Source organism: Triplophysa rosa, linkage group LG9, assembly GCF_024868665.1.
Source record: "Triplophysa rosa linkage group LG9, Trosa_1v2, whole genome shotgun sequence".
Taxonomy (NCBI): domain Eukaryota; kingdom Metazoa; phylum Chordata; class Actinopteri; order Cypriniformes; family Nemacheilidae; genus Triplophysa; species Triplophysa rosa.
This window is the reverse complement of record NC_079898.1, coordinates 12619169-12640107: the sequence shown is the minus strand read 5'-3', so window position 1 is coordinate 12640107 and position 20939 is coordinate 12619169. Positions and strand designations below refer to the sequence as shown.

The following is a 20939-nucleotide window of genomic DNA, read 5'->3' as shown; positions in this document are numbered from 1 at the left end:
TAAAAATATATTTTTTATGTGATAACCTCGATTTTGATCATAGTTTTCATGTGTCTTGTCATGCTGTCAGTCTTTCACATTGCTGTTGGATGACTGTCTCTCCTGAGGTTTGATTTTGTTGAAATTCAACAGACACTGGACTGGAATGACCACAATACATCTAAAAATCTCTTCATTTTTCTGTGGCTGTATTTGCTATTTATCAGGACCAGCTGTCCCAAATCAATAACATATGGTATAAAGTGACACGTGGAGGAAGAACAGATGACCAGGACACAGAAGGATTGAAAACAATGATTTAATCACAGTCGTTACAAGCACCTGCAGTGTCAGTGTAAAACAATCACTTTGGACTCATCTGTGTTTTGTACAAATGTAATCACAGTGCAGAAGCACACAGCCCTAAACAATTCACAACAAAACCATAGAGCTCTGAATGAGGCAGCACCAGCAGAAAACAACAGTGGAAAGTGTGTTCATCATTTAGTTCAGCACTGGGTCAAAACAAATTTCAACAGCATTTTAGTGACATTAAAATGTAAAAATTCTAAATCACACTAAAATTATTTTAGTTTATTTTAATTAAGTTATTTTATAAGATTAAAGTATTAATGTAACAAAATGATGAGACTAAAGTCATAGCCAAACTTGCTGAAGTGTATAATTTGGTTCTGCGTACCAAATTTTGCAAGGATTTAAAACCTGTGATAATCTCATAATACTTCTAGTTCATACACTGCCCGTCCCCCCAAAAAAGTCACCACCTGGGCATGATCAGGGGTTGCTGTAGTTTGTCAGGTCTAGGTTCAGCAACGTTATGTGCACAAAGAATGAGGTCAGCTGCCTACCTGAATGACCAGGTTATTCCATCAATGGATTTTTTCTTCCCTGATGGCACGGGCATATTCCAAGATGACAATTCCAGGATTCATCAGGCTCAAATTGTGAATGAGTGGTTCAGGGAGTGGTTCATGAGACATCATTTTTACACATGGATTGGCCACCACAGAGTCCACACCTTAACCTCATTGAGAATCTTTGGGATGTGCTGGAGAAGACTTTGCGCAGCGGTCCGACTCTCCCATCATCAATACAAGATCTTGTCAAAATATGTATGCAACCCCGGAACGGGAATAAATGTTGTGACATTGCAGAAGCTTATCGAAACGATGCCACGGCGAATTTGTGCTGTAATCAAAGCTAAATGCAGTCCAACGAAATATTAATGTGTATGACTTTCTTTGGGACGGGCAGTGTATATTTCTACATTGTTCACACATTATTACATTTTGACTTTAATCTTATAACACTAAAACCTTAAATTTGACCTTATGCTCAAGACATAACTTGACTTCAAATTTTTAGATTAAAATGTGGCACAAAAACACCGTCATAAGAGAGTTTAATAATTGGGCACATGATAAAATATGTTTTAACTTTAGTAGTCCACTTTGACTCCCCAAACAAATCATGTTACATACAGTATACAAGTAATATTGTGTTGCATTACTAATCAGAATTAAATTTCAACTTACCCTTTAAAATTTAGGCAGGTCGTGAGTTCCTATTACTAATAAAAAATAGTTGCGCAAAAATGAAAATTCTGTCATCATTTATGGTTGGTAACCGAACAACGGTGGTACCCATTTGCTTCAATTGTACGGAGTAAATGGGTACCACCATTGTTCGGTTACCAACATTCTTCAAAATATCTTCTTTTGTGTTTAGCAGAAGAAAGTCATACAGGTCTGAAATGACAAGAGGATGAGTAAATGATGACAGAATTTTTATTTTTGGGTGAACTATCCCTTTAAACTAATTTGATCGAAGTAGGTAACACAAAAATGTATATTGATATGCCCCATCACTTTATTTTGTACAATACAAAAGACGTTTACCCGAAAAAGTACATTTACTCACCATCATCTGTGGTTCCAAACGCTCTTCTGTGGAACACAAAGAATGCCCTTACCACTCTCTCACATACAACAAAAGTGGTTGGGATCTGTGACGGTCAAAACTTGAAAAAGGGTGAGTAAATGACGACAAAGTTTTATTTTAATGCATCTCTCTGAATGTGTAGGCCTCAGGACGGTGTAGAACAGTGCTGCTGGTCATACCGTTGGTAGTGTGATGCTGTGAGGACATCAATTCAGTCTTAGTCTGACCTCATTTATCATATCTTGTCAGTTTTTTGGCTAAGCAATGACAAGTGAAAGCATTTCACAGTGAAGCAAATAACATTCAGCACAGCAGAATCCAACTCAACCCCTCAACCTTTGGTGTCAAAATAAACCTTTAGATACAAAACCAATGCTAGTACAAAACTTACCTCATGATCGAAACAAGCCTACTTGCAAACCTATGTGTATCTACCTCAACATTTAAATCTTGAATTTAAATAATCTCATAATGTTTACCCCTGAATCACCATCTCTGAAATCACACACTCACACATCTGAGTCTCACATTTGCAGTGTTAGAAGTATGAGAGGGCGGGATGTGATTTCATCCCTATTTAGCGCATTTCATCGCACAGTAAACAGGTCAAGCACGCGCACACTCGGCAGATCAGATGAACACCTACACACTCTGTTTTCAAAGCACACACTCGGCGGATATAAAAAGTTAGCAGAACTGAGGAGAGTGAAAACGGCCCGCTTGAGGTCTGGCGCACACACACACCGGGCTGGGGACACAGTGGTAAAGCCGGGGTGGGCCGTACAGAAAGGCAGCCTGGCATGAGATGGCTTTGCCCAGCTCAGATCAGAGCTGGAGTGGAGCCGTGAGTCAGAGTCAGCAGGAGAGGATAGTGGATGTTCTCATCATACACCTCCTTGGATTCTCTCTGCATCTGAAAAAAAAAACAATGAATATAATCAAAAATTTGCGCCTTGGACCATTTATGTTTAGTACTGACACACTGGAAGTAGAAAATGTTTTACTGCTCTTCAGCTTAAAAAAAAAAACTTGCCCTTCACTTTAGGAAACCACTGCAAGGAGTCTAACAAACAAGCACAAGCGACAAGAACCGCACTAACAACTTCATAATGGCTCACTTAGAGGTGCCTGCAGAGAGTATGTCACACAGGCTTGCTGTACAATATGCCCCGTGGGTCTGCTTTTCTGCCACTCTCTGAGCTCTTGAGTTGCGCCAGTACACTCAGTGCACTGCCAGCATGTTCTGCCCTGGAGCTCAGGCCCACACGCTCCGCCAGGACTCAGAAAGAGCTCAGCAAGCTAAGGGAGAAACGTGGCGTTCGCTTATGAAAACAAGCTCTCTACTAACGTGTGACATGTGCATAGTTTTCAGAGGACCACATTACACTTTTTTAGTATTTTTTACACTTTACAATGAGATTGTATTTGTTAACAATTACTTTGTGCATTAGCTAACATGAACTAACAATAATCAAAACTTCTACAGCATTCATTCATCTTACCTCGTGTTCATTTCAGTTTTACGGATACATTGATGAAAAATCAAACGTTGTATCTGTTAACATCAGTAAATGCATCATGTACTAACATGAATAATTGTATTGACATTAGCTAACATTAATAAAGATTAATACATGCTGATAAACTATACTGCTCATTGTTAGTTCATGTTAGTTAATACATTTACTAATGTTAACCTTATTTTAAAGTGTTACTTTATTTTCAAACAAAGCAAATGTGTGGTATTTACAAAGTTGTTTTATGCCTTACAGTTGTTCTTGCTTGTATATCATTTATCTTTAGGTATAATGTTCTCAATGTGGCCGGATCAAATCCACTCATATTAACATTAAGTATATAAGCTAGTGTGTGTAGGGGGGGGGGTCGTATACAGTACATTTGAATTATAACAGTAATACAGTTTGTGTTTTGTATACATTTGAATTACTACTAGTGTTACTACAGAAATACAGTTTATAAATATAGATCACACATTCACCAACTTTTTGTGCACAAAAGACTTGTTTTTTTTGTGCTCAGAAGGCTTTTTTTATGCTCAGGTGATTTTTTTGTGCACGAAGGACATCTTCCTGGTGCTCAGGGGATCTTTTTCTGGTGCTCGAGGGATCTTTTTCTAGTGCTAAGGTCATCTGTTTCTGTTGCTCTGAAGTGCAGCTCTGGTGCCACCTAAATCATCTGTAAGTTGTGCTCACAGGGAGGCTCAGGCTCTTACTTTAAAATTTGTTGGGTATTATTGCTTCTGGTTTGTGGATTTTAATTCTCCTACAAAGTATGTTGTCTCTCAAAGAAGAGACACATCCATAACCTGATAATTTTTCTCCCTTTTGAAATATGACTTGTGCATAGACTGATATTTTTCTGATGTCTGTACTCTATCACCAGGGGTTTAGTAAAATATAAACAGATATTTCAATGTATTTGTAATAGGTACATTCTCTGTGAATTTACATTTCAAGTTTTGAATACAAATCTCAGATATTGCTGGAATTGCCCAGATGCTGTACAACACTTTACATCACTCACAATTATAACCATTCACCATTATTTTATGCGGAATCCACTGTTCTTGTGGTTTGCTCCCAAATCAATTATACAAAAGCTGTAAAAAGACCTTGGACATTTATATTTTACCTGTGAGCAGACAATAATAAAATTTGCAATAAACTAATTTCTTTGAATGATTTTATACAGTGAGTGAAATAAGTATTTGATCCCCTGCTGATTTTGTAAGTTTGCCTACTTACAAACAAATGAAGGGTCTATCATTTTTGTGGTGGGTTTATTTTAACTTATAGAGACAGAATATAAAAAAATTCAGGGGAAAAATGTTATATAAAGGTTATAAATTGATTTGCATTTCAGTCAGTGAAATAAGTATTTGATCCCCTACCAACTAGCAAGAATTCTGGCTCCACAGATTGGTTATGTGCCTATATGGACCACAGATTAGTCCTGTCACTTTAAGAAAGTACTCCTAAATCAGCTTGTTATGTATATAAAAGATGCCTGCCAACAGAATCTGTATCTTCCAGTTCAACCTCTCCAACACCATGGTCCAGACCAAATAGGTTTTAAAGGATGTCAGCGACAAGATTGGAGACCTGCACAAACCTTGAATAGGCTACAGACAGAAGCTTGGTGAGAAGGAGACAACTGTTGGTGTGATTATTTGGAAATAGAAGATATACAAAATAACTATCAAATGCCCTTGTTCTGGAGCTCCCTGCAATATTTCCCCAATGGGGTAAAGATGATCATGAGAAATGTTAAAGATCAGCCCAGAACTACACGGAAGAAGCCTGTTAATGATTTCAAGACAGTTGGGAACACAGTTAGCAAGCAAAACATTGGTAACACATTGGTAACACGCTATGCCACAGTAGACTGAAATCCTGAAGCACCCGCAAGGTCCTCCTGCCCAAGAAGGCCCGCCTGGCTCGTCTTAAGTTTGACAATGAACATCAAAATGATTCAGAAAAGGCTTTGGCGAAAGTGCTGGCACTGCTGTGAGACCAAAATGGACTCCTGTGTTTGGAGGGAGAGAAATGCTGACTATGAGCCCAAGAACATCATGTCTACAGAGAAGCACAGTGTTGGAAACATTCTGCTTTAGGGCTTTTTCTCTGCTACAGGTATACAGGATGACTTCACCGCATTGAGGGGCTGAGGGACGGGCCCATGTACCGTAAAATCTTGGACGAGAACCTCCTCCCCTTAACTAGGTCACTGAAGATGGGTCATGGATGAGCCTTTAACATGACAAAGACGCAAAACATATTGCCAAGACAACCAAATAGTGGCTTAAGGAGAAGCACATTAAATGTCCTAGCCAGTCTCTAGACCCTAGTCCTATAGAACCTCTGTGAAGGAGGCTAAAACTCCAATTTGCTGAGCGACAGCCAAGAAACCTTAAAGATTGACAGAGGAGTGGACTAAATGTATCCGGACACATGTGCAAACCTGGTGACCAACTATCAGAAATGTCTGACCTCTGTGCTTGCCAACAAGGGTTTCTCCACAAAGTACAAAGTTATGTTTTGCTTGGGGATCAAATACTTATTTCACTGACTGAAATGCAAATCAATTTATAACCTTTATATAACATTTTTTCCCCTGATTTTTTTTAATATTCTGTGTCTATCAGTTAAAATAAACCCACCATAAAAATTATAGACCCTTCATTTCTTTGTAAGCAGGCAAACTTACAAAATCAGCAGGGGATCAAATATTTATTTCCCTCACTGTATATGGACAGTACATGTTTTGAGCAGTCATAGTTAAAATAGGAGAAGGTATTTTAGATAAAAATATTTTTAATAAACAGAGATAGTACAGAGGGGACAAGACATTTTTTTGGAAGCACCGCATCTCAACATGAATTGTATACACCATGTACTATACTGCTAGGACTCGTCTCTGTTAAAATTTTATATCCCCTCCATGTAGTTGAAAAAATTTTCCAGACAGAACTCAAAAGCAAAAATGACGCATCTACACTACCTACAAACCCATAATGACCTATTACTGATCCATATGAAATCTGTATAACTATTATTAAGATATTCCAACATGTACACTTTTCCTCTCCCCTTCTGTTTTACTCTGATATTCACCTCATCTTTTCTGTGGTTTGCGATAACGTAAAAGATAAAAGGCTGCTCTCTTGCCCTTGATGTGCGTTATCTCTCTCTCCACCCCTTGACACAGCAGCCGATGTTTGAACCCTCGACCCCTCTGTAATCGGGGTGGCCAGCCGACCAATACTAAGCCCAATGCGAGAATCGACACATTCTCATTTAAATCTCACAACGACCCAGACAAGACAGAAAGTGCAAGAGCGAGACAGAGTGTGTGTACATTGAAGAGAAATGTTGAACGAAAGAGAAGGCCAGAATATTTGACTATTTGAGATATTTTACTCTGAAAAGCAATCAATCTTAAGCTTAAAACAAACATATTGTCTATATCGAAAAGTTACCACTATAGGAAATCAATTGCTAAACAATCAGATGGGCAAATCAATGTAAATGTCAATCTTAAGATTAAAAAATGTACGTTTTTACCAAAGCTATTCCCCATACTGACAGGTCAGTATCTGGTGGTTTTAAGTGGGTGATGTTTTAAAGCATTTTTTGTTTTTAAACACAGTTTTCCATTGTCAGGTAAGTGAATTGTCACATCCATAATGATCCATATTGCTCAAAATTAAAATAACCATTTTATTTTATGTTTTATAACGAGCCATCCCTTCTCCATTTGTTTGGTATTATTGCTTCTGGTTTGTGCATTTTAATTCACAATCATGTGAACTGAACAAAAGATACATCCATACTAGGGGTGTAACGATACTTCGTATTACAGGGTATCTGCAGGTTTCTGAGAGTTAGATTTAAGACTTTTTAAGACCTTTTTAATACCGTGCAGAATGACATTTAAGACCAATTTCATAGCAACAAATTTGCACTTCCCCATGGCTAAAGCTCCAACTTTTCTCCATGTGGTAATGTCCAGTCCACTCACCTAACGAACCCCCCGCGAACGTGTTATTTGTTAGTTGGTTCCGCCTATTTTGTTCTGCATGACAAATAGACGTACATGATTTTAAAACGAAAATAAAATCTTCTTTACAGTGTCGGTTCGACTGCATTTCTAAGACCTTGGAAACGCGGATTTAAGACATTTTAATGCTAATTAAGGCCTTATTCTGACATTATGGAATTTAAGACTTTTTAAGACATTTTAAGGATCCGCGGACACCCTGTATTACGATATTTTGCGATATTTTACGATATGTTTAATTCTATTCGTTCAGCAGTCAAGACACTACCTACTCTGCGCCAGCGCATCACGTGAGCTTATCTCACATATGCGGTAGAGCAGTGGTTCCCAAACTTTTTACAATGGCGTACCCCCCCAGGGACTTAACATCATTCTGCGTACCCCCTTTCTTACAGTCACAATTGTGGTCTCAAACATCTTTTTATTTGCATTTTAAATACATGTAATTTTCTTTTATCAAACAATAAATGATATATGACTCATATATAAATAAATGACTCACTGCTTAATGAGATGGATGTGCTTGAAATGACTTTCATATCTCTGTGATGTTTGGTTGTATCGGAGAAAGTCTGATTCTCAAATCATTCTCTATGCAGAGTCTGTGTCGATATTTGTTCTTTATGTGGGTAAGTGCTGAAAACCCACTCTCGCAAAGATACGTTGTGGAGAAGGTCAGTAATGTTTTCAAAGCGCGATCGGCTAAGGCAGGATACTCTGCATGCAAAGCTATCCAGAAGTCTGTCAGTAATTTTTGTGTGAAGTCACATGCGGTACGTAAAGACGTGCGCTTACGCATGAGCGGACGCATATTTTTTGATTGGATGTCATGAATTTGACCTTTTATGGCACTACGTGACTACTTTTTTGCTGTGTGTACACTAGAGGGAGCACGTCTTTATATTCAGCTTGTGAGAAAAACATGCCTTGATTGTCAGGTGCGTTATAATTAAGTAAACAGTAGATTTCAGGATTTTGTTCACGTACCCCCTCCGTCACCTGGCGTACCCCCGGGGGTACGCGTACCCCAGTTTGGGAACCACTGCGGTAGAGAGAAGTCTCTGTGAGAAGTGCTAGCACAAGACACAATCTGTGTCTCCAAGTGGTTTACAAAGCGTCATATTTTCCTTCACAATCGCCGTTAAAACACAGCAAACTTGAAGCGTGACTGCAGGCGAGTCACCCTGAAACTCATTACAAAGGCAGCACAAAGGGTAACGACTGAGGGCTGGCGGGTAACGACTGAGGTGCGCTTGAGCAAGACACCTTACCCCCACTTGCTCCCCGGGCGCTGCAGTGATAGCTGCCTACTGCTCCGGTTGTACGTGTGTTCACCACTTGCTGTGCGTGTGTTCACTACTCTCTGGATGGGTTAAAAGCAGAGGTCACATTTCGGGTATGGGTCACCATATCTGACTAATAGGTCACTTTCACTTTTTTTTCACTTTCAAACGTTTTTAAATGCCAATGTTAATTTATCTGCTAACGTGTGCTGCTGCATGCATAACGTGATATGCAACATAAAGTAAGCCAAAAGAAACCAGCGCTGTTCCGATCAGAGAAGCGATGAAGTGAGTTGTACTGTATATTAAAAGATCGAATGACATGCTAAAAAACAAGTATGTGATCTGCATGATAGAAGAAATGTAGTACAGTTTATGTAATATGTCTTTTTGAAAGATTTTTCTCATTCATTACTGTCTCACGCAAAGACAGCGCAGCTTCAAAGACACACGAGCCAATAGCGCTTGAGTGTGAGCTCTGTCAGAGCATTTGATTGGTTGAATGTACTGAATGAACACACCCTTCACTGAACGAACGAGTCAATTGAGTCAAAATGAGACTGAATGAACTGCTACATGTCGTTCATGGTCAAATATTCGCTGTGTTACAACAATGCATATCCAGTAGTTACTCAACTTTTCTGAAAAATAAAGGTAATGACCTGGTTTAATTTAATTCCAAGGTAAAGTCAATTATGTCGAAACAGTTAAATCTTTGTATGGAACATTTAATTACACCAAATAAATGAGTTAATCCAGATAGATTTTAGTAGACAAATATAATGTAGATTTCGTCGACTAAAAATAGACTAAAACTATGATCAATTGGGATGACTAAAACTAAATTGCATTTTAGTCAAAAGACTATGACTAAAACTAAATCAAAATTTGCTGTCAAAATTGACACTGATCTTAATTCTAATTTCAGTTAAGCCTTAAAATGTAAAAATCCTTTATTAAGTTGTATGTGCAACAAAATAAGTTACCGAAATTGTTAATATTTTGAAAATAAATGTTATTTGAATTTTGTTCAAAATATTGAGATGTGTATCGTATCGTGAACCCAGCATCGAGATATGTGCCGAATCGTGAGCTGAGTGTATCGTTACACCCCTAATCCATACTGTGATAATTTTGTTCCTCTTGAAATACAAGACTTGTGCAAAGACTGATATTTTTCTGATGTCTGGACTGGATAAACAGATATTTCAATGTATCTGCAATAAATACATTCTCTGAAAATTTATTTTTCAAGTTTTGACCAAAAGCGTCATCATCCATACACTGGAATTGCCCAGATGCAGAAACTGTAACACAATTAAGACTATTCCCCATTATTTTGTCTGAAATACTGTTCTTGTGGTTTGACAAAATCGATTCTACAAAAGATATAAAAAGGCCTTGGACATTTATATTTTACCTGTGAGCGGACAATAATACAATTTGCAGCAGTGCACTATTCTCTCTGAATTTGAGTACAGTGATGGTAAAACGGACTGCTTGTATTGCATAGAATGAACAATGGTAAATAAAAAAACTTTTATTATTTAGATTTCTAGATCATCATTCAAAAATAAACAAAAAGTAAGAAAGGCTTGAAACAAGTTTGAAATGTAATTTTTGGGAACTAGTCCTTTAAAGCTGCAATCTGTAAAATTTGCCTCTATATTGCCATCTCTGTTAGAAAAATCAAATTGCAGGTTCCTTTATGTACTTAGGTAGGCTCTCCTGTTTTTGCCAAGTGGTTGATTTCCTTTGGTTAACATCATGTTGACCCTGGGACAACATTTAAATCAACCAATCAGATTTCAGTTTATTTTAAGTTTAATCTTCCAACCAGGATAAGGTACTTCTAGACCATTGTTTTTCACTTATCATTTCCCTCTGATTTTAGGGGTAAGTTATGGTTAGGGTTGGGGTTTGGTGTGGTTTTAGGTTTCATTTATAAAAATGTTGTCCTTAGGTCAACAAAATATGTTGTCCTGAGGACATCAACCACTTGGCAAAATCAGGTCGAGCTACTTATGTACATGCTGAAAAACAACATTGTCCACAAATTATACATAATTATTATAAGCTCACCGTTGAAGACTGTTTATGTACTTGCTCAATAACAGATTTTTGTTTAGTTTTAACTAAAAAATATCACAGATTTTAGTTTTAAATATACTGCTTACTTACATTGTGTATGATGCTTGGGCAATATTGTGGGTAAACAATCGTGGCAATAAAGTACTTTACAATTTGAAAGAGAGAGGTGGAGCTATAAAAGTGTTAGAGGGTGATATAGCAAAGTAGCTTAAATAAAGAGAGCAAGAGAGAGGAGAGAAGGCGGTGAGCTTGCAAAGGTGAAAAGTTTAACAAGCAAAGCTGTTCCTCCTGATCACAGTCTGCTAATCAGCTTCATGGGTGGCTGGATAAATCGTCTCCTACGTTTTAATCGCACGGCTGCCAAGATGCAAGTCATTTATTTTACTGCTGCTTTTCCCTACCTCTCTCACCCTTTCCAAGGAGAGAGCGAGAGAAAAAGAGAGAACGTCAGATAGCAAGATGAACTGGACGTCTGGACACAACAGGCCCCAGAAATGGATAGATTCAGGTGTTAAACGAGTGGAGAGCCGATATGGAGAGGGAAGCGGGCAGATAGGCAGCTGGAAGTTGGGAGGATGCGGAGAGATTAAGTTAATATGTGTATGTATATGTGGGCACATGAGGGTGCTGGTGCGGAGGGTGGATGTCCGAATTAAAATTCATGACTCTCTTCACAACCATTTGAGTAACAAGATTAAGATGGGCAAGTAGAAAATAGCTGCATTATCAGGCGGCTTGCAGCTCCTCCAGCTGCTGGTGCTCTATTCCAGAACAGTGGGGATAAGAGGATAACACGCGGCCCCCGCACCACTGAGAGGCCAGCCTCATCCCCCTGCGCCGGGCCGACTGCACACACAGGAGGGAGGAGATCTAGAGTCTTAAAGAAAACACTTCAATCTCTAAGACATCAGACGCCGGCTGGAGGTGAGGAGTGCCGGACGGCTGTACGCGTAAGTGCGTACACGGGTGTCTTGGAGGGGCCCGTAGACGGTATTATAAAGAAGACCGCAACTTGGTATTGGGAGGTGGGGCATGTGATCTATTGTCTGGTGTGTGTTTCTTTGTACGTTCTCGCAAGCTTTCCGCCCAACACGCACATACTGGGGGCATGGTGTTCATTAGAAGATAAGAAAGAGGAATTAATTACTTTGAGATATGATGAGGCCACTTCAGGTTGCTGATCACACACACGACTGCATGACCCAACGACAAACCGGGAGTTAAGACGTACGTGCACAGGCGCGAACAGTAGGACTCTTGACTCAGCTATCTCGGCCCCTCGCTGCTCGTGTCATTATCCACACAGAAACACAGTAGGTGGTCCGGCTCAAAAAGACCCTGCTAGAATTCAGGTGCATCAGGGCACACAATGACGGGGTGAGAGCATTAGGTACTTGTGTGCGTGTTAATGGGTATGCCTGGCACACTTTTGACTAATAAAAATCACCTGGAAAATACTGCTGCTGGAAATGAATTCGGCTTAAAAAACGAACTTACATTTTCAAAACTTGCCCGCCTAAGATGTAACAACCAGTTCAATGTAAGCAAACTAGCAAAATGTCTCACAGGCAGACGGTGTTTATGATGGGCTGAGAAATCACATGAAACCTACTCGTGTGTCTTTTATGCTGTCTAAAAAACATATTTTTTATATATGTGGTTATATAAGTGGTAAAGCTGCTCTGCAACATATAAATTATGAAGTGTACACTACAATATAAACTTGAATTGAATGAATCCTATTTTAGTCAAATCTGTCGGGTTTGGAACATTTCATTTATAACATTTTATGCATGGTTGTCAAATGAGCGTAGATCACTTTTAATAAGACAGAACTTTCTCTTTGTCATGAAGGGGCTTGCTACAGTGTGTTTTTCTTTTGTGCTTTGCTTTTTCACAAACGAAGGGCTTAAAAACTTTTCACTTTAGTTGCTGCATTTGTTCACCTTTACTTAAAAGAAATGTAAAAACACACGCACTCCTTCTCCCCTATCGATTGATGGCTTTAAATCCGCACACTCTTTCCTCGGTTGCCACAATGACCACTTGGTATTTTACTGTCCATCACTTCAGAAATAAAGTTCCAATCACTCAGCTCTAGAGCCCTGCTGGTAGACCCATTTTCCTCAGGAATAGGCAGGGCCGTCACTGTCAAGCCTGTGGGGCATAATGGGTCCTCACAGCTTCTACAGTAACCAAAAATGGCAGCCGTAGCGGTCTTATTGGTGCCAGTTAACCAGCTGGACACCACTGCTGCCCTGACCTGGACAGTGTTAGTGCCTTCATGCAGAGGAACAGATGTTGCACACTGTTCCACTGTTTTATAGTCTGGTTTTCAGAAAGTGCATACTTTTCTTGTGCCTGCTGACTTTGCATGCTGTATTTCAATGAATCAATTAAAGGTAGCAAAAGCACGAAATACTTAGTTTTTCAACTTTATGACACTTTACATGTAGGTCTTCACATACAGTACACACCTTGAGGTGAAGGTCCCACACGTTTGAGTCGTAGTTGTCATAGCGACATACACACAGGCCTGCGCTCTCTGCCAGTCTGCAGAATTCTGCCAGCGTGTCTCCTCTGGTAGGGGCAAATACAAGAGCCGTCCCCTAAAGAGAAAAACCACAAACACACAGTTTACAGACATTTCCTTTTACTATCACCGGCTATTGTTTGTCTAGTAATAAACTAAATCAGGGGTCACCAACTAGCGGATTCCGGTCCGAATGCGGACTGCGAGATGCGTCCGTCCGGACCTCAAAGCCTTTTGACATCATAAATAAATGAACGCCTAACATTATTTTCTAATGCAATCCAATTTATTCCAGGCACATCAAGGTCCGCTCAGTAGCAGTTTGGGTCCTACGGCGCCACTGACAGTTAACATATGCGCACTGTTGCTATGTTCAGACGTCGACGAGTGAAGAGAGCCGCGACAGACTCGCTGCACAGCGCACAGACAGATGTAACTGTCAGTGACTGAAAAACAATGTCCTTTTCAAAAGTTAGAAAAGTTGACGCTGAAAACCATGTTTTCCGAGATGAATGGGTCGAGAGATTTGCATTTATTCTTCCTGCATCGACATGCACGAGGCCGGTTTGTCTCATTTGCTCGGAGTCTGTTGCGGTTGTCAAAAGTGGAAACCTTAAATGGCATTATGAAACTAGATGTAGACACTATGAAGAAATTTACCTGCAGCAGTCCGAGGTAAGGACACGGAAACTATATTAGCTCAAAGCCCAGTAGTAGCGATCTACACGGGTCCTCCCTCACTCACTTACCGCCCAACAACGAGCATATGAATGTTCACTAAGAAAACAGTGGATCTTAGGAAAACATAACAAGCCCAAAAAAGTGCATGGAGGCTGCGTGTGAAACACTTTTAGAAGGAAAATAAAGACATGAAGTAAAAGAAAATATGAAACTAACCCCCCTTTCAGCTGCAACAACCACAAGAAGAGCTGAAATATTATCAGAGGATGTTCAGTCACAACTTGATGCTGCTATTTGTTTATCTCAGTTCAGCAGAAAACACTTTAGTTTTCTATTAAAGTTGTTAATTTTGAAATGAATGTATGTTCAGTGCAGGTTTAGAGATTAGGGCATTTTGCACAATTTCCTTCATTATATTGTTGTCAGAAATTGTTATTCCGTCGTATAGATATGAAAAGACATGTTTATTTCTTTGGTCTGCCAAAAACCATCAATTCATGTTTTTAGGTATTTAATTGTCCGGACCTCGGCCGGTAATGAGGGTTTGTTTACTGGACCTCAAGCAATTTTAGTTGAAGACTCCTGTACTAAATGATAAACCACAGAGTAAAAGGTGGCACAGAAAGTACACACTTCACCTTTAAACCGAATTGCAAGAATGTTCATGCCAACAAACAGCCTCATACTTTAAATGTCCAGTGTATGAAATTTAGCAGCATCTAGTGGTGAGGTTGCGAACTGCAACCAACGGCTCACTCCACCTACGGAGGCTGACACAGGACTAAGATTACGTCACGTTTTTAACGCATTTACAAAACGCGCTCTGTAGAGCAGTTTGTCCTTTTAGGGCTACTGTAGAAACAACATGACCAATTCCATGTAAGGGGAAGTGTATGTAGACAGATAATAAAAACATAACGCTTCATTATAAAGACCTCAGAAGACATACAGTAGTTATGTATATTAAATTGCATTTCTGTCAATAGATTCTCCCTAAAAAATGACACACTGGACTTTTAACGAGATGGCTACATGAAGAAAAATGTACAGGCGAACTTAATCTTTCAAATGTTGTAGGCTCCGTTTTCTCCATCCAGCCTAACTCATCTCGGCTGCGCCTCAAAGCCCACTCGCCGCACATGGTGGTTCGCATCATTACATTCCATTTGATTTCTCCCAGGTATTATATTAGATAATAAACAAATAGATTAAAGCTCACCTAATCCAATCAATGGCTGAAAGCGCATCCCCTCTCTTTATAGATCAACAAGCCCAGACCAACTAGACAAACTAAGAGGATTACCCAAAGGTTCCAAATTTCTTTGAAATCTTTTGTTTTAAATATTATTTCATATGTTATGCTCACATTACTGTTTGATTAAACGGGCACCCGACACAAACGAAACAAACAAGGACCAATATGAGAAAAACAGGATCATCTCAGTACAACAGATGTTTTTGTTTTCTCATAAGCTCTACATGGGGCCATACGGTACATTAAAAGCGCACGCATACATCTGCAGATGTGTTAATCAGCTGTGTATGCTGCTCGGATGATCCACTTTCATTTTGCAATAACATATTAGAATCATTAGGTGGAAAATTAATTGCTTTTGATAAATCTGCTCAAACATTTGATCAGTACTGCTATGGGGAAAGTCACCAACATTAATTCGGTTTTACTGTTTTCGTTTTAGCCACGAGGGACAGAACCAGACATTTTCATTAACCGAATGAGTGATTGTTTTGACTTCTGGTATTAAAGGTCTAAAAGCATCTGCATATTATTAATAGTTTTCACTATTAACAATCAATTACGTCCAGACTGCAATGCGTCATTTTCTGATAATAAAATGGTCTGTAAGGCTGAATTTTAAAGGCTGTTTGTTAATAAAATGACACTGAGAGAATAAAATTTAGAAAAAAAATAAGGACGCAGGAATGCCTTTTGTGACATGATTGTACAATTGAAAATGGATATTTGTAGGCATATCAGCATTACATTCTCTTTATAACAAGCACCTTGTAGTTTTACACACCCATGCTTCACAAAACTACAAAGCTTATTATGTCGACTTGAAATCTAAAATTGTCAACCTTACATTTATTAATATGATCAAAGTGGAAAAAGGCACTCGTGTTATTAAATGACCCATCTCTTTCCCACACGCATACGTACATAAAGACCTCAAATATCAAAGTCAACACATTAAAAACCTTACAGATTAATACAAATCCTTTGTGATCTTTGAAGTGTTTTTCATTTGCTCTACAGGGTCTTATCAAGAGGCCACGAAAGACTCGTGGGTCTTATGATTAGTGCAGGGCATAAAATAGATGAGATGACCCAATCTAAGTTGCACATAATAAGTATTAAAATATTACGTGATATTAATCCTGCCATTCCATTACTTTCTCAATCACTGCATGCCAACTAATTACTGAGAGTCCAAACACAAAGTCACTTACATCAGGTCGCAGTAATCTTCTTAGTGCATCAACCAGACTGCCTCTGTACTGGTCAAGAAACAGGCTAAGAGAATAAGAGAACGGGAGACGGGAGAAAAAGCCAGAAAGATTAGAATGCATTGCAACGATAATAGTTCAAGATAAAGCAGCAGGCTATTTATTTTCTTTGTTTACGAATAAATCCAGCGGCACAGCGAAAAACTATTTGTAGATGTAGATGTGTAGATGCTTTTCCCCTTAGAAATGAACAAATCTCTCCTTGTCTTGTTTAAGCATCAAATGTAAAAACACATACTGTATGCTGACAGAGATGAACAATCACAGCAGTGACATGTGATGTGCACACGATGCAAACTGAAACAACAAAAAATTATCCCCACACTCACAATTTTACAGGATTGAGAAAAACCAATGTTTGACTTGTTGTTGTCATAAACAATGTATACATGTAGGTCAGATTGTAAACATAAAATTAACATAGAAACATGTCCATTACATACAATGAAACCATTACTAAAAACAATTAATATACATTTTTTATATTTAATTGCTTTTATTAGCTCATATAAATATATACAGAGTAAAAACACTCTTTTTAAATATAATACCTGATCTTATGATTCATTCAGAATTTAAACTCCCGCAAGTACTTCTCCAAGTTTAAGCTGCGTGCCAATGAGATTTACCTGTCTTCAGACAAGTTTTTAAAACTATTTTCTTATCACCTCTGACCCGGCTGTACACACTGCCCTCCTTTCCCGGGGGTCAAAGGGCAGAATTATGTTGATTAAAACCAGCGGGATTTGTATGATCCCACTGACCACGTCTTGCGGTCACAAGTTTGACAGCTTGAAGAGTTTCATTAGCATTTCAACTTTTCACCCTGTGTTTTGGGTGGAGAAGGTCAGTCTCGACAATAGAGGGTGAGTTTAGGGTAAGAGTGGAGGAAAGCTCGACTGGCTATGTCAAACAAAATCCTGGTTCCATTATACTAGTGCTGCTTCCTCGTTTACTTCCTTATAGCAACCTGAGTAATGTAATGCTTTTACTTTGTTTTGTTTTTTATAAGAAATATATATCTTGTATTAACAAGCAAATGACATTGTGCCTCTGGGAACAGAACATACAGTATATACAATAGAACATTTACAGGTTATCATTTATATCTTGCATTTCTTAACGTTGAAAGTTGTCATAAATTATCTGACATTCAGATCTCTCTGTTTCCTGGTCTGTGTGAAAAGTGCGGGTAGTATTACAGAAATACATAACTGTAAACGAAAACGTATGCAAAGCTTAAAATAACATGAAGTATATCTCAAATAAAACTTGAGAAGGATCATTTTTGAAATACTTCTATCGGAGTTAATCTGAAGGTGGTCATAGTCAGATTAAAATATGAGCGGCTCTGACCCGCTTTTGATACGGAATGTGATGTAATCCAGTGTGCATTAACTTCATCCGCACAATGAAACGTTAAGTATTCCGTGGAGGCATTAGATAAATTATTCGGGAAAAAAAGACGCTTACGCTGAAATGTTTGAAAGCCTACATAATACATACTCTATTATGTATTATATAGCTATTCACATTGCTTTTGTTTTATTGAGAATTCAGTTGGCCTAACAGTCATGTGAGGCTTTCTGGGGCATGGAAGGGATTTTGAGTACAAAAATCCCTACTCTTGTTACACAAACACATTTACAAGTGATGACATTTTGTAACGTTTCACACCATGAAAACACATCTAAAAACATCTAAAATGATCCCATCTTTCAAAACCTGTCTCAAAGTAGTGCCATTTTTAACCTTTTATACTATGTGCCTTTATATATTTTATTTTTCTGCTTACTGTCATTATAGTTAATAGGGCTAAATAGCAGACAAGGAATTGATATAAACCATCATATAAAAGATCTAGATTGTACACACCATTGCTGTTCTGACAAAATGAATAAGAATACAAAAGTGTAAACACACTGCAAAGCTCAAAAAGGGATGAAATATGAAAATGTGATAGAAAGAATCCAGCTACATAACACATCTTCTTAAAAACTGATAAAATAAACAGATGCAAACAAATGTACATAAACACAAAGAGCTTTATCTTGGAGTCAAACACACAGGAGGCTTAGAGAAAGGAGAGATGCCAAGCTCTTTTCCATTCAGTCAATCAATCACTACAGCAGTGATCACATCCCAACCATGCAAGGACTTCAACAACAACCTCAGACTGCCTAAATCACAGCGCTATGTGTGTGCTAAAAAGTCTGGGTTTTTCTAAAGTGGCATGAAGCAGGCGTACCCCTAACATGAAAATGGTGAAAAAGCAATTGTTGCTTCATAGACAGACAGTGTTTTTGTATCAATAAACTTTTCCTCATATCAAAACACATATTCTTTAATAATCATTTAACATCTATGTGTCTGATTGAAGAACCAAACTTCATTTAAAAGGTTTTCAGTAAACCTTTCAGCACAAGAGTAAAATGTTAATACACCTGCTGACAGTAACAGTGGCAATTGCTGAATGACAGAAAAAAAAATGCAAAGTGTCTCTACTGTAACAACTGTACCAGGAACATACTGTATATATTTTTATATAGGCAAAGCTTTTATTTACATTTAAACAGATTATGCTAGTATCTTTAGTAAAATTTCAGTATTAGTCGCTGTCCTTCTGAAACCTCCGATGTCCAAATTTGCTGTTCAGGGAATCAAAAAACATTGTGCTCTTTAAATGATTAAATACTGTGTTGTCAAAGTTGACAAGCACTTTTTAAAACTTTTTAATGGTTAGATATTTGCAAAACCTAGTGAAATAATAATATATGGCAAAAAATTAAAATCATGAAATATGCAGATACGATGTTGCAGAAGGACAGCGGCGATATGCTGTTTTTCATATATTCAGCTGAGGAGGTGAATATATATTCATTCATTATATATGAATCAATTAAAACTATATTGCTGAAACTAATCAATATTGCGGAACAAAGAAAAAAGCCTTCACGCAACAGCAAACAGCATTCTATGAAAAAATCTTAGTATATATTTGGTAACAATACTTTACAGGTTGTAAGTCCATGTGATGTTCAGAGTTCCCAGGTCAAGGTCGGCTACAGTACATGTTGCAGACTAGCAAATGCATCTTCCAAAGTACACGAAGTCAGCCATAAATAGACCAAAGGGAATCTTAGTCGCATATGGAGATTCACCTGCATCTCACAGGCACCGATTGCCATGGGAACTGCCAGAGGGATCAAGTGGGGGATACTGATGAATGATTCACTTATCGTGAACACGGCTGACTGCTTCTTCAGATGCTTGATCCCAGTCTGGTGATGCTACCATTCAAAGTAAAGATCTAAGTGATGGGATGCAGCATCTTTTTCCAGAGTGCCATTGGACAGCACTTTAAAACCAGCTCTCTGTGTGCATGTTTACATGCAGTGACTACAGATGCGCTGAGAAACAGAAGCGGGTAACATCTTCCATTATTAAGTCATTAAAAGATCATGTACATTTAGGTATTAATGCATATGAAAACTCTTGCTTTAGCTCACGGGGACCCATATTGGATAAAGCCAAACGTTTCATGATATTTTCATTTTAATGGATACAATACTATACAAGGTTTTATTTATATGTTTATTTATTTAGTAAAAGTAGGACTTTATGTTTTCCTTTGCATGTGATCTTGGGTCATATTTAAGGAATTTCAAAACAGACCTAGACTGTGTTTTTTTGATTTATGAATTTAAGTATGATTAAAATATTATTGGAAAATGCAATAAACTCACTACAGTCTGTAACTTGACAGAAAACCAAAGGCATCTAACCATTAAAATGAGACCTCACCAGCTCAGCAGTGAGGAAATATTGCTGCAAACAAGCACTACAAGTGAAAATCTATGAGCCTTGAGTGTTTTTGCTAACTTAGCATAGCTACAAAACACGGTTTGCAATCTTCAGACAAGGTGACAAATGGGCCGTCTTTCGGAACAACCTTTGGCTATCATAGCTGAGTCTCTATCTCTCTCCCTTCTCCTAGCGTGAACATTGCTGCAGTATGTCTTGTCTGTCTTTACAATTGTCTGAAAGACTATAATTAATTGGAGCAGAAGTGTGGCTGTTGACCTTTTTGCAGGTGATCGGCAGCACAGTTATGTCTGTTAATCGCCAAGCGATCACTCTCCTCACCGCGGCAATTACAGATGAGTTGCCAGCGCGAGCAATGGGGGGACGGCCGACACGGCGTGATTCATCCTAACGTATGTTCCTCCACTCTCTCTCTGTCACACGCACACACAAAGTATCTCCTTATTACACACGAATCAATCTCATGCTGGCCCACGGCT

At 38.5% G+C, this 20939-nt stretch overlaps 1 protein-coding gene across 2 annotated transcripts in view; it reads right to left on the bottom strand.

Annotated features, from left to right (window-relative positions):
* Nucleotides 1-290: 290 nt before the first annotated feature.
* The window catches only part of camkmt (calmodulin-lysine N-methyltransferase), a 100500-nt gene continuing 79851 nt past the window's right edge, over nucleotides 291-20939 (bottom strand). Inside the window, exons 9-11 of one of the 2 annotated variants that reach the window (XM_057342094.1) lie at nucleotides 16579-16642; nucleotides 13373-13504; nucleotides 291-2854 (exon numbers count right to left, since the gene is read on the bottom strand). In XM_057342094.1, coding sequence (XP_057198077.1) covers nucleotides 2762-2854; nucleotides 13373-13504; nucleotides 16579-16642 — 289 coding nt within the window. In that variant the 3' untranslated portion in view covers nucleotides 291-2761. The remainder of the gene's footprint in view (nucleotides 2855-13372; nucleotides 13505-16578; nucleotides 16643-20939) is intronic. The other variant, XM_057342096.1, reaches the window with a different exon arrangement.